The sequence below is a fragment of the Suncus etruscus genome, chromosome 6 (genome assembly GCF_024139225.1).
Source record: "Suncus etruscus isolate mSunEtr1 chromosome 6, mSunEtr1.pri.cur, whole genome shotgun sequence".
Taxonomy (NCBI): domain Eukaryota; kingdom Metazoa; phylum Chordata; class Mammalia; order Eulipotyphla; family Soricidae; genus Suncus; species Suncus etruscus.
Genome location: NC_064853.1, coordinates 49,840,090 through 49,854,119, shown reverse-complemented (window position 1 = coordinate 49,854,119; position 14,030 = coordinate 49,840,090). Strand labels below are relative to the sequence as shown.

Here is a 14,030-nt window from a genome sequence, read left to right as displayed (position 1 = left end):
CCCGTTTGATGCTCAGGGGTTACTCCTGGCTATGCGCTCAGAAATCGCCCCTGGCTTGGGGGGACCATATGGGACACCGGGGGATCGAACCTCGGTCCATCCGCTTGCAAGGCAGACACCTAACCTGTAGCGCCACCTTCCCGGCCCCCAGGAGTAATTTCTAAACGCAGAGCCAGAAGTAACCCCTTAATGCCACAGGGTGTGGCCAAAAAACAAAAAAATAATTGCAAGATCTGACTGGAGGAGCCAAGTCTGCAGACCAGAAGAGAGGGAAGAAACTTCCCGAGAAGCTGGGCTGGGATAGACCTGTGAAGAGAGAACTAATGTAGGTGGAGGGATCCTTGGAAAAGATCAGGGTGAGGGGTGGGGTTGCATTAACAGATGGGAAATAAGGTCTCTGATGGGAAGGGCTGAGGACAGGATCACGGGAAGGAGCATGAGTTTGTGGCTCCCTCCCGCAGTGCCCATGGTAGTGGCACCTCAATTGCAATAAAGATATAGAAATACTTTCCAGCAAAATAATGAATGGGGAGGCTGGCCCTGGGGCCGAGGGTGGGGACATTTTCCCATGCTCAGAGTCAACAGAAACTCTTAAGAACTGGTCTCCTGGGGCTGGGCAGTGGCACTAAAGGTAAGGTGCCTGCCTTGCCGGCGCTAGCCTTGGACAGACCGCGGTTCGATCCCCGGGTGTCCCATATGGTCCCCCAAGCCAGGAGCGACTTCTGAGCGCATAGCCAGGAGTAACCCCTGAGCGTTACCGGGTGTGGCCCAAAAAAAAAACAAAAAACAAAACAAAACAAAACAAAAAAAAGAAAAAAGAACTGGTCTCCTGGAGGGAGTGAGGAATGGGCTTCCTGGTCCTCCCCTCCAGAGGATTGAGATGCAGAGGCTAGAAGCTAAATGTGGGTTTTGGGGAAGCTTAGGTGTGACCTCTATGGTTCTGAGGCAACTGTGACCTGCAACCCTCTTCTGGGTACAGGGCAGAATCAGGGAGCAGTACGGGGCACTCAATAGAGGACAGACAAGGTGACGGAGTACAGTTGTATCCAGAACGCAGATGGGGACTCTGTAGCTAATACCTCTCTGGAAGTGCATGTGGACATGGGAGACAAAGGTGGAAGTGAACTGGGGAGGGGATGGGACAGCATATGCCTAGTAAGTGGGCCCTGGCTGGGTGCTTCCATTTCCAGAGGCTGACTGCCCGAGTTTGCGCAGGGGACAGCCAGGGTCTACACAGGCTGAGCAGGGCCTCTGCCTACCCTGCCAACGCCCTTCCACACCCTCAGCCAGAAAAGCAGGTAGCTCACTGCTTCCAAGCAAGTTCCTGCCAGCAACAGGCATCGGAGGCCCTTTCTCTGGCGATCAACTGGACTCTGGGGTTACCTCTGCAGCTGTGGAGAGTCAGGGTGAGTCGGTGGAGGGGTTGGGCCACCAGTATTCCCCTGGGAAGGACTGTGGGTGCCCAGAGGCCCCAGGGGCATGCTTAAGCCGGGAGTCCAGGCCCGGTTTTGCATCAGGCCTTGCCGAAAAGGTGTTTCCTCCTCCCCGGGCAACTGAGGTTGAGTCAGCCTAGTCCCACTCAGCTTGCCTCCTGCTCCCAGAAACTCGGCTGTCAGGGTTGCCAGTCACCCCTTGAAGGTTCTCTCTTCATACTGGACCCCCACAGGTAACACACTTTGAGGAGACTGGGGTTTCCTGTCCAAGTTTGGGGTGGGCATTGCCTCCTAGTTTACTGAGCGCCCCCTTGCACCTGGGGTGGGGGCAGTGAGAGCCTGTCTGGGACTGGACAGCACTGCAGAGGGTCCCTAGCTGGACCAGAGCAGGAGACCCCGATGGGCAAGAGATCCCGATGGAATCAGGAGGGAGGGGGCTTCTGCTAGGGCCTCCCCCCACGCCCTCGCTCAGAGGTCCTGGACCTGAGGACCAAAGTAGGTGAAATTTGCACAGACCCAACTTTGACAGCCACCTCCAAAGTACAACTCATCTCACCTACAGCAGGGGATGGGGGATCCACACAGCATGGGGACCTTCTATCCTCCAGAAAGTCACTGGACTCAGACTCAGTTCCCATACAGCCTGACACTGTGACAAGACCACAGACACAGACACACAGTGACGCTGTTTTCTCATCCACAAGACAGCCAGTGTCCCCGGGCCCCACAGCTGTGCACTCACAGCTCCTGGGGCACAGGAGAGACAAAGGCACTGCATCTCCCTAGTCTCAAACTGCTTACAGCCAGTGCCTGATGACTTAGCCCAGGGCATATTGTTGTCCTGGGTCCCACAGGTGCCCAGGTTCAGGGGAGTGGGACATCAGGGGTGGGGGCACAGAAACCTGCCAGAACTGCCTTTCTATCTTCCCTTCCAGTACAGTAGGGAATTGAAGGAAGGTGTGAGTTCAGAAGGTGTGGGAGGGGGCCCTTAGCCCAGCATGCTCTGCCTCTGGCCCAGTCATACCCCCTGCCTGCCACGTCCTCATGCCCCTTGGCACCGGGCAAAGCTTTTCCTTTGGAGTCATCGCAGTACCGAACAGCCTGGCAGCATTCAGCCTCCACCACCCCGAACCCAGCCAGATATCCCAGGGGGGCATAGCAGAGTGGTCCTAGGACTCTATGTGGGAGGGCTGAGCTGAGAGCAAAGGCCTCAGTGGGAGTGGGTACACTGCGGTTACCTCAGGCAGAGGAAGTTGGGGTGTGGGCTGAGGAGGAGGTTGCCTCAAACAGGAAGATCTACTGGGCCAAAGCAGGGTAGAGGTGAGGAGTGGAGGGAAGGTCCACAGGCAATGGGTATGTATGCAAGTCTGTATACACGGTGCACATTCATGTGTCTGTTGGTGCACTTTTGCATGTAACCAGACTGTGGCCAGCCATCTGTTGAATGTTACAGGCTAACATGGGGTATCTCTTTCCTCCAGGAGCTCAGGGCACAGTGGGAGACAGTGCAGGTGTGTGAGACCAGTGTGATCTCTGTGTGTGGAGAGATATGCCTTTGTCCCATCCTTATTCTCATACTGGAGACCCCAGCTAGTCTCCTGTTGCATGTACATGCCAGTGAGCAGTTGGCAGGGGTCTCAAACTCGTGGCCCACGGGCCGCAAACAGCCCTCCGTACAACATTTTGTGGCCCTGCCCTAGAGGAATCTTTTTTTGTTTTGTTTTAGTTGTTTGGGCCACACACCCCAATGTTCAAGGCTTACTACTGACTTTGCACTCAAGGATCACCCCGACTTTGCCTTCTGCGGCCCCCAGGTAAATTGAGTTTAAGATCCCTGAGTTAAGGGGTGTTAGGTTTTTGGGTTTTTTTGTTTTTGTTTTTGTTTTTTTTTTGGTTTTTGGGTCACACCTGGCAGCGCTCAGGGGTTACTCCTGGTTCTATGCTTAGAAATCGCTCCTGGAGGGGCCGGGCAGTTGCGCTAAAGGTAAGGTGCCTGCCTTGCCTGCGCTAGCCTTGGACGGACCGTGGTTCGATCCCGAGGTGTCCCATATGGTCCCCCAAGCTAGGAGCGACTTCTGAGCGCATAGCCAGGAGTAACCCCTGAGCGTTACCGGGTGTGGCCCAAAAAAACCAAAAAAAAAAAAAAAAAGAAATCGCTCCTGGCAGGCTCGGGGGACCATATGGGATGCTGGGATTCGAACCACCGTCCTTCTACATGCAAAGCAAAAGCCCTACCTCCATGCTATCTCTCCGGCCCAAGAGATGTTAGGTTTAAGAGTCCGGAGAGTAGAGCCGGAATGATAGCACAGTGGTAAGGCGTTTGCCTTGCACAGGGCTGACCTGGGACGATCCCGGGTTTGATCTCCGGCATCCCACATGCTCCCCTCTCACCCCCCAAACCCACCAAGAGCAATTTTTTTTTCTTTTTCTTTTTCTTTTTTTTTGGTTTTTGGGCCACACCCGGTAACGCTCAGGGGTTACTCCTGGCTATGTGCTCAGAAGTTGCTCCTGGCTTGGGGGACCATATGGGACACCGGGGGATCGAACCGAGGTCCGTCCAACTCTAGCGCAGGCAAGGCAGGCACCTTACCTTTAGTGCCACCGCCCGGCCCCTCAAGAGCAATTTTTGAGTGCAGAGCCAGGAGTAACCCCTGAGCACTGCTGGGAATGACCCAAAAATCAAACAAACAAAAGAGACCAGAGAGATACTACAGCAGATAGTATCTTACTTTACCTTTTTTTTTTTTTGTATTTTTTTAAATTTATTTAAACACCTTAATTACATACATGATTGTGTTTGGGTTTCAGTCATGTAAATAACACCACCCATCACCAGTGCAACATTCCCATCACCAATGTCCCAAGTTTACCTTATTTGTACATTTACCTTATTTGTGACTAACCTGGGGTCCCATCCCCTAACACTGCCAGGAGTTATCTCTCAATAGAGAGCCAGGAATAAACCCTGAGCCCACTGGGTGTGTCAAAACAAAAGAAAATCCCTGGGTGGAGGGTTAGGTTTAAGATTATGTAAGGTGGGGCCAGAGAGATAGCATGGAGGCAGGGTGTTTCCCTTTCATGCAGAAGGATGGTAGTTCAAATCCCAGCATCCCATATGGTCCTCCCGAGCATTTTCTGAGTGTAGAGCCAGGAGTAACCCCTGAGCGCTGCTGGGTATGACCCAAAAAAACAAAAACAAAAACAAGGGGCCGGGCGGTGGCGCTGGAGGTAAGGTGCCTGCCTTACCTGCGCTAGCCTAGGAGACGGACCGCGGTTCGATCCCCCGGCGTCCCATATGGTCCCCCAAGCCAGGAGCGACTTCTGAGCGCATAGCCAGGAGTAACCCCTGAGCGTTACCGGTTGTGCCCCAAAAACCAAAAAAAAAAAAAAAAAAAAAAAAAAACAAAAACAAAAACAAAAAAAAGATTATGTAAAGTGGGGGCAAGAGTGACAGTATGGTGGTGAGAGCACTTGCCTTGCACTCAGTCAACCTGGGTTTGATCCTTGGAACCCAATTTCATCCTCAGACCACTACCAGGAGTGATCTTGAGTGCAGAGCCAGGAATAAGCCCTGAGCACCACTGGGTGTGACCCAAAACCCAAACCAAAACAAACAAAATATGTTAGGTAAGGCCACAGAGAGTTCAAAGGGCTGGAGCACATGCATGTAGGAAGCTGGGATTTTCATCCATGGCTCTGTAGAACTCACCAGGCACCTCCAGGAGTGACTATAAACACTGCTGAGTTTAACCCAAAAACCGGAGATAAAAGAAAAAGAACATCTTAGTTTAGTCTCTTATTTCAGGTCAGTCCTGGATCTCTGTCTCATAGATCTTCCTAGGCCTGCTTGCAGGAATCAGCCTGTGTGGCAGGTGTCTGCCAGATCTTGGGGAGCTGGTTTCAGTGTATCCCAGAGCATGTTCTTGGGGCCAATGCCTGCAAATGTCCATGGCATATCTTACACTGTCTTGACCTCAGCTTTCCTAGGGCTGTATTTGGCCCTCACTTTGGCAGTTATTTAAGTACATTTTTATTGGGATTTTTTTTTTTTTTTTTGCATTTTGTGCTACTTCCTGCTCTGTGTTGGGGGTGTTCCACCATGCAGGTACCAACTCAGGTGTGTAAATTATACATAGATGAAAGATGGCCCTTTATTCATCTTTCCAGTCCAATTTGGGCCTTTTTTTGGGGGGTAGGTGGGTTAGGAGTAAATCCTGAGTACTGCCAAGTGTAGCCCCCAAAAATAAAACAAACCAACAGATGATAGCTCCAATGCTCTGCATTGGGGCAGGGCTTGATCTGATCCTTGGTCTATTCCCAGGGAGCCACGCATGCCCAGCCAGGGCACTGTTCCAGCTGATGCCCCAGAGTGCCCACACATCTCAAGAGGGGTTCTGGGCCCTGCCCTGCCCTCTCATGGCACACGAGTCTGATGGTGAGCCCACTGGGCTATTGGACCTCAGTTTCCTGACGGAGGAAGAGCAGGAGGCGATTGCCGATGTCCTGAAGAGAGATGCACACCTGCGCCAGCTGGAGGAGGGCCGTGTAAGGTGTGCCACTTGGGGGAAGTCTTTCCCAACTGGGTCTCAGACCAAGTGCAGCCCCACCTCACCCCCAGATGTGTAGCCTGACATCTGGGAAGCTCTGACTTTGACCCTTTGTTCCCTGTGCCCTGAGCAGCCCTTAACACTTAACCTGTGTTAGGTGGTCTAAGTTCCCTAGCCAGCCTTTTTTTTGCAGGTCCACAAGAACTCACAGATAAGGCTCCCAGAAATGTCCTTGATAAAAGCCCTGCTGACTCCTCCTCATGTCAGGTGCACAGCCCACCTCATCATCTCCCAGGGGTAACTGCCATGCCAATAAGAAGTGCACACTGTTCACTCAGTCCTGGAACTCCCAGCACCTCTGTGCTGTCCCCACCTTCCTGAATAGCACAGTGGCAAAAGAGCCTTGGTGCACAAAGTATGCTTGGAGACAGACAGACAGACAGATAGACAGACCTACTGATCCTGACACTAACTCAAACCCAAACCCCTCTCTGCATCTGTAAAATGCGACTCACAAGTACTGCTTCATAGAATTAGATGGGATTATGTACACAAGTTACTTGATAATTATAAATTAATAATTATTATTTTCTACCCAGTAACATCAAATTGTCCTTTGAGAAATAATTAATTCAAGGACAGTAAAGATAGTACAGAGGGCAGGGCACTTTCTTGAATATGGGAAACCCAGTTTTCTTTCTTTCTTTTTTTTTTTTTTTTTTTTTGCAACCCAGTTTCTATCTCCAGCATTCCATATAGGTCCCCCTGAGTCCACCAGGAATGATTCCTGAGTGCAGAGCCAGGAATAATTCCTAAGCACAGCTGGGTGAGCCTCAAAACAAAACAAAACAAACAAACAAAAAGAAGCAATTAAAAGGTAAAGAGATAAGTTTAGGGGCCCAAGTACATACTTTGCAGGCAGCAGACCCAGGTTTGGGTCCCAGCACCACACAGAGCCCTGAACACTGCTTGCAGAATAGTCTCTGAGCACTGCTGAATATAGGCAACAATTCAAGTACCACCTCTTCTTAAAAGCCCTCCTGGATTCCCACAAGCAAAGCTATACCTATCATGGCACCTACCTCACTCTAGTATTCTGGACTCACTGCCACAAAACTAAGTTCCTCTGGAATGGAGGTCAAGTCTGACATGTGCCTGGTATGAGGCAGAGAGATGGCACAGTGGCACATTGCTGGGTGTGAGCGATAACTGCCACACCCCACCTTCCCTCCAGCAAGCTCCGGGCTTCACTGGCAGATCCTGGGCAGCTGAAAGTCCTGACAGGGGACTGGTTTCAGGAGGCACGCGCCCAGCGACACCAGCACACCCACCTTGGCTCCGATCTTGTTCGAGCCTCTTTCCGCCGGAAGAAGAGTTCCAGGGGTGAGAGGAGACACCCAGGGAAAAGCAGGCCTGGGTAGAGATGACAGGGGCGGTTCCTGTCACAACCCCCCAAACTATGTATTTCTGGGTGGATATCCCTCCTCCAGGGGCTCTGGGAGATGGTGGGTGTCCCCAAAGGCCCAAGTTCTGGAGAGTGGGGGCTCATACAGTTTCTCACCGGAGTACAGGAGACCAGTCTCCAGGCCTCCAGGAGGCTGAGGTTGCTGGGAAAGAGAATGAAGAGGAGTCAGAGCCCAGGTGAGGCTTTGGAGTCGGACAGGGCACTCCCCAGTCCCCTGAGCTTGTGTCCTGACAACTATCTTTCCCTCCTCCTAGACCTGCTGTCTGTGAGGTCCCCCAAGAGGGACTCCTCAAGGTTGATGAGGTGAGTGACTAAATAAGCCCATGGAAGAAGTCTTGTACCAGGTTGTGGTAGAGGTGGGATGTGCTAAGGAGATGTTGCTAAGAACCAACCTAAGAACCAGGCCTGAATTAAAGCAATAGCACAGCAGTAGGGCATTTGCCTTGCATGCAGCCGACCCAAGATGGACCCAGATTTGATTCCCTGCATCCCATATGGTTCTCTGAGCCTGCCAGGAGTGGTTTCTGAGCTCAGAGCCAGACGTAACCCCTGAGCACTGCTGGGTGTGACCCAAAAACCGAAAAGAAAATAAAGAATCAGGCCTCTCTTATTCTCACTTGCCAAATGATCCCCAGCAGCTCTAGGAGATCCCAAAAGCTGGCTACAGGACAGAGCTGGCCAGGCCCTGATTCAGACAGCACTTTTAGGCAGGTGGGCAAGCCCTCAAGAGTAAAGGGTTGTGCAGTACAGGCAGGCCTAACTGGTCCTCCTGTGGTGCAGTCCTGCCTAGAAGGCTGAAGCTGAGGAGTTTGGGGGGGGGGGGGTGTCTCTGACCCACCATGACCTTTTCCCCTTCACCCCTCATTTCTTTAGGCACCTGATTTCTCGACACCATATGCATCCCCCTGGGCTTCTGATCAGGAGGAACCCCAAGCCCAGGAAGGTAAAAAAAAAAAGTGAGAGGGTGTGTGAATTGGGAGAAGAGAGGTGGTTAGAGTCAGAGCCCCTTTAAGTAACCCTATGTTCACCTATGTTCCTCCTAAATTGGGAAGTGGGGAAGTTTTAGTCCCCCAGAAGTACCCCCAGATCAGCACTAAAGCCTAAACCTGCTGGTGACCACTGGGCTGTAAACCATTCCTTACAAACTAGCGCAGAGTCAGGCTGGAGAGGGGGCTCTTTTTATAAGCTTGTGCCCCATCCCAGCCCAGACACCTGGAGCCGAGCAGGCCCGCTCCAAAGTGGAGGCGTCGCCGGAGCCGCGGTCACCGGGTGGGGAGAAGCCAACACCCGGTCCAGTCCAGGTAGGCGGGAGCGGCCCAGGGCTGTGCGCAAGAGCCGGAGCGGATTCCGGAGGGGCCGGGCGAGCAGGCGGGCGGGCCGTCCCGGAGCCAGCGTTTTGGGGGAGCGGTTGGTGCCCAGCGAGCCCGCCCTCCCCACTAGCCGGGTCTCCCCAGAACCAGGCAGCATCCGAGACCCTGGAGAATGGGGAGGAGGAGACGGAGACAAAGGGGCGCTGTCCCTCATTCGACCGCATGCTCAGCAGCAGCTCCTCAGTGTCCAGCCTCAACTCCTCCACGGTGAGGGGGCGAATGAAGTTGAGGGCCAGGGGGGGACAGGAAAGGTGGGCACAAGCGCTCATCCTGCTTCTCAGCCCCTTCCGCAAACTCCCGGGCCTTGACCCCTGCACACTCCCGATCTGAACCACCTATGGCACCCTGCCCCGACGGGAAGGAAGGAACCTCGCAGCCCGGGCCTGATGTCCCTGTCCCTGCACCCCGCACCCCCTGTGTCCGCAGCTGAGCGGCAGCCAGATGAGCCTGTCCGGGGAGGCGGAGGCGGGCGCGGTGCAGGTGCGCGGCTCGGTGCACTTGGCGCTGCGCTACGAGCCGGGCGCCGCCGCGCTGCGCGTGCACGTGATCCAGTGCCAGGGCCTGGCCGCCGCGCGACGCCGCCGCTCCGACCCGTGAGTGCCGGGCCCGGCCGGGAGGGGGCGCTCGCACTACCCGCCGCCCGCCTCCCGCCGCTGCTCTGGGACGGGCAAGCCGAGAGGGGCGGGCAGGGCCGGGCAGGCTGGAGTCAGGGATCATCGACCAGCCGGGCTCCAGGAGCTGCTGCATGCGGGGAGGCGGGCAGCTAGCTGGACCAGGGGAGGGCTCCCCGTCTTACATGCCTCCCGTCCTCCCCGGCCCCCTCCTCACCCCCAGCTACGTCAAAAGCTACCTCCTCCCAGATAAGCTGAGCAAGCGCAAGACGGCGGTGAAGAAACGCAATCTGAACCCCGTCTTCAATGAGATTCTGCAGGTGCGCTTGTGGCGATGGATGGGACACCCCCACCGCCACCCCACTATTGGGTCAGACGCCCCCACCTTGCAGGGGCCTTATGGCGGGGCCAGCTAGAGTCTGGTCATTGCCGTCCAATTCTCCTCGCAAATTCTCCAGAGAAAGCACAGCGGCAGGGCGTTTGCCTTGCACACTGCTGACCCAGGACGGACGCATGTTCGATTCCCGGCATCCCATAAGGTCCCCCGAGCCTGCCAGGAGCAATTTCTGAGCCCAGGGCCAGGAGTAGCCCCTTAGCGCAGCCGGGTGTGACCCCAAGCCCCAAAAACTCAAGTTTACCGTTTAGCGGTGGTGTGTGGGGCGCTTGTTCAGACCCCCTTTAATGGCCTTTGGGGCTCCTCAGGGTTCCAGCCCTCAAAGAGGGTGTTGGGCCTAGCTAGCCCCGGTGAACTCTCCCGCAGAAGCCATCGGAGGTGCCCCCACTGAAGTGCTCTTTGTGCCCCCCAGTACACAGTCCCGCAGGCCGAGCTCCTGGGCCGCGTGCTCAGCCTGTCGGTGTGGCACCGCGAAAGCCTGGGTCGCAACGTCTTTCTGGGCGAAGTCGAAGTGCCCCTGGACACGTGGAACTGGGACTCTGAGGCCACTTGGCTCCCCCTGCAGCCCCGGGTGAGAGAGCTGACCCGTGTGCCGAGACCCGCCGGTACCTCTCGGGGCTCCCTCCCCTAGTCGGGCTTAGATTCAGCATCCTCGGAGATCCAGAGAGGGTTCCGGGGACTCGCTCTCCTGTAGCCACGCCCCTAGCCTTGGAGACTCCGCCCATATTTAGTGGCCCCGCCCATGGTCATTGGAAACTCCGCCCACCCGCAACCACGCCCTGGCACTTGGGGACCACGCCCACCCACCTTCTGTGGCCCCGCCCCTGACCCTTTGGAACTCCACCCACACCCAGTGGCCCCCGCCCCCGATTTTTTGAGACTCCGCCCACCTCCCTGGTCCCGCCCCGATCATTTGAGACTCCGCCCACCCCTGTAACCACGCCCCTGGAGCTTGGATCCTCCGCCCGCCTCCTGTGGCCCCGCCTTAATCCTTTGAGACTCCACCCACCTCCTGTAACCATGCCTTCTGACATTTGGAGATTCCGCCCGCCTCCAGTAACCACGCCCTGGAACTTGGAGACTCCGCCCATTTCCCTGACACCGATCCTTTGAGACTCCACCCGCCTCCTGTAACCACGCCTTCTGGCATTTGGAGATTATGCCCATCTCCTGTAACCACGCCCCTGGTATTTTGAGACCCCGCCCACCTCCCTGGCCCCGCCCCCGGCCAACTCCCTGGCTCCCGCAGGTCCCTTCTTCTCCCGACGACCTCCCTAATCGTGGGCTGCTCTCGCTGTCCCTCAAGTACGTCCCAGCCGGTGCTGAGGGTGAGTGGCCGCCCCTCTGCCCCGACAGGCCCAGGACGGACTCCTGTCCCCGCACGGGTGGGGGGGCAGAGCCGGGGCTCCGTCGGTGACCGGGCCTCAGCCGTCCACTCTCTGCAGGCGCAGATCAGCCCCCGAGCGGGGAGCTGCACTTCTGGGTGAAGGAAGCCCAGGACCTCATTCCGCTGCGTTCAGGAACCCTGGATTCCTATGTACAATGGTGAGGGTGCATTGGAATCTCCTGGCTTCTCTTGCTTCCTCCTGCATGGAGTTCTCCACTCCAGACAAACTCTTTCTATGCTTTTATTTTTTTTGATTGTTGAGCCACACCTGAAAGTGCCCTTGGGGGCTGTTCAGGCTCAGTGCTCAAGGGATGCTTCTGGGAATACTCAGGGACCCTTGCGGTGCCAGGATCAAACTGAGACCTCTCTTCTAGCCCCAGACAGCCCCTGCTAATCAACTAGCTTCCTTAGATAGCGGGGGTGAGCTTAGACTATTAAGAAGCGATGCAGGCCTGGAGTGCGGGAAGCTGAGAAGCTTCCAGGAGCTGCTGTTCAGAGTGGCAGGCACTTGAGGGATTGGTCAGGAGCTGAGGATGAGACCTGGGAGGTTGCAGGGGTCTGTCTGTGAAGGACTTGGAAGGCCAGGCTGTGAGGCTTGCCCCAAACTTCTAATTCGGTGATTTTCCAAGTAAGGTAGGGGAACCTCCAAAGCTGCTTTGTGTCTCTTACCCTCAGAGAGTTAAATGGCAGTTTATCAGGTTCCAAGCCCTTGCCCAGGGTAAATGATTTTTTCTTTTAGGTTTGATGCTTCTGAACAGTATTTTCTCTTTTATTTTTGTTTGTCAGGGCCATACCTGACAATGCTCAGGGGTTACTCCTGGCTTTGCACTCAGGAATTAATTCTGGTCGTGCTTAGAGGGGAAACATATAGGATGGTGGGGATAAAACCTGGGTCGCCCTCATGCTAGGCAAATGCCTGTGTACTGCACTATCACACCAGCCTCTGAACAGTATTTTTTTTTGTTTTTTTTTTTGTTTTGTTTTGTTTTGTTTTATTTTTGGGCCACACCCGGTAATGCTCAGGGGTTACTCCTGGCTATGTGCTCAGAAGTTGCTCCTGGCTTGGGGGACCATATGGGACACCGCGGGATCGAACCGCGGTCCGTCCAAGGCTAGCGCTGGCAAGGCAGGCACCTTACCTTTAGCGCCACCGCCCGGCCCCCTGAACAGTATTTTTATCTCATAAAGAGAACTAGAGGCTTTAAAAAGTTAGGAGACAGGGCCAGAGAGATAGCATGGAGGTAGGGCATTTGCCTTGCATACAGAAGGACAGTGGTTCAAATCCCGGCATTCACATATGGTTCCTTGAGCCTGCTAGGAGCAATTTCTGAGCAAAGAGCCAGGAGTAACCCCTGAGTGCTGCCGGGTGTGACCCCCCAAAAAAATGTTTGGAGATATTTCTGGGTGTGGGGTATAGTAGGAAGCCAATTACATCTCAGAGAAATAATTTTGAATAGGAGTTGTAATTTTAGAGGGAAGTTCGGCCATACCTCATGCTTAAGGATCACTCCTGGCAATGCTCAGAGAACCATATGTGTTGCCTAGAATCAAAACCAGCTCATCTTCATGCTAGACAAGCACCTTATTCACTGTACTCTCTGGCCCTCAGATTTGTCATTTTTATTGTTTTTGTTTGTTTGTTTGTTTTTGTGGTTTTTGGGTCTCACCAGCAGTGCTCAGGGGTTATTCCTGGCTCCAGGCTCAGAAATTGCTCCTGGCAGGCATGGGGGACCATATGGGATACAGGGATTCGAACCGATGACCTCCTGCATGAAAGGCAAACGCCTTACCTCCATGCTATCTCTCCAGCCCCATGTTTTTATGTTTTTATATGGGATGTGCTCAGAGGCTATTCTGGTTCAGTGCTTTGGGGGTCCATGTAGTACGTAGGATCAAACCCAGACCTCTGCATACAAATTATGTACTCCAGCCCACTAAGCTCTCTCCCCAGATCACAGGTTGCAACTTTTACTGGGGGGGGGGGGTGCTCAGAAAGTTGATACTGGTTACTGGGGTAACCAGTAGTGGAGGCCAGGCCTCAGGGAGGAACCAAAGGGTATTATGGGATGGGGAGAAATAGGCAGGACTTGGAATGGGCTAGTTCTGGGGATTGTAAGGAGGTGGGTATTGATGCCACCCCACCTCTTCACAGTTCTGTGCTGCCTGATGACAGCCGGGCTGGCCGTCAGCGGACAAGGGTGGTGCGCCGCAGCCTCAGCCCCATGTTCAACCACACTATGGTCTACGATGGCTTTGGGCCTGCAGACCTACGCCAAGCCTGTGCTGAGCTCTCCCTCTGGGACCATGGGACTCTGGCTAGCCGTCAGCTGGGGGGGACACGTCTCAGCCTGGGCACAGGTGAGTGGGGCAGGGCCAGTCCTGGGAAAATGGTTCAGGGTACCATCCTGGATGTTGTTTTGCCCTTTCCTGAGTTTTGGTGCCTGCTGAATTGGGGGTTACAGTAGATACATAATCTGGGACCAGGTGAATGATTCATGGGATGGAAGTGTCTGTTGTGACAGAGCCCTTCTCCCTTCCCACATATAGGTAGCAGCTATGGGCTGCAGGTACCCTGGATGGATTCCACCCCTGAGGAGAAGCAGCTGTGGCAGTCACTCCTGGAGCGGCCTTGCGAGTGGGTGGATGGCCTCCTTCCCCTCCGGACCAACCTGGTCCCCAGGTCATAGCTGTGACTCCAGCCCTGCACCCCTGTGTCAGACTAGCCAAGGTCAATAAACTCTATCCCAAGGGCAATGAAGTGCTGTTTTCTTCTATGGGGCAGGAGAAAGAGCAAGGTGGCAGCAGGAAAGAGCCAGGGATAGA

At 54.6% G+C, this 14,030-nt stretch overlaps 1 protein-coding gene across 1 annotated transcript; it reads left to right on the top strand.

Annotated features, from left to right (window-relative positions):
- Window positions 1–1,646: 1,646 nt before the first annotated feature.
- SYTL1 (synaptotagmin like 1) lies at window positions 1,647–13,961 on the top strand. Its single transcript, XM_049775546.1, has 15 exons — window positions 1,647–1,666; window positions 5,755–5,983; window positions 7,215–7,363; window positions 7,552–7,621; window positions 7,700–7,748; window positions 8,319–8,388; window positions 8,649–8,746; window positions 8,900–9,022; window positions 9,242–9,408; window positions 9,650–9,746; window positions 10,233–10,391; window positions 11,070–11,148; window positions 11,266–11,365; window positions 13,360–13,565; window positions 13,755–13,961. The coding sequence occupies exons 2-15, from the start codon at window positions 5,793–5,795 to the stop codon at window positions 13,892–13,894; spliced, it is 1,698 nt and encodes a 565-aa protein (XP_049631503.1). The 5' UTR covers window positions 1,647–1,666; window positions 5,755–5,792; the 3' UTR covers window positions 13,895–13,961.
- The last annotated feature ends 69 nt before the right edge of the window (window positions 13,962–14,030 follow it).

Coding starts and splice junctions, on each gene's coding strand:
- SYTL1 (XM_049775546.1), top strand. CDS start 5,793: ATGCCCCAGAGTGCCCACACATCTCAAGAGGGGTTCTGGGCCCTGCCC. Junction 11,149..11,265: donor CGTCCCAGCCGGTGCTGAGG/GTGAGTGGCCGC, acceptor CACTCTCTGCAG/GCGCAGATCAGCCCCCGAGC. Junction 13,566..13,754: donor ACGTCTCAGCCTGGGCACAG/GTGAGTGGGGCA, acceptor TCCCACATATAG/GTAGCAGCTATGGGCTGCAG.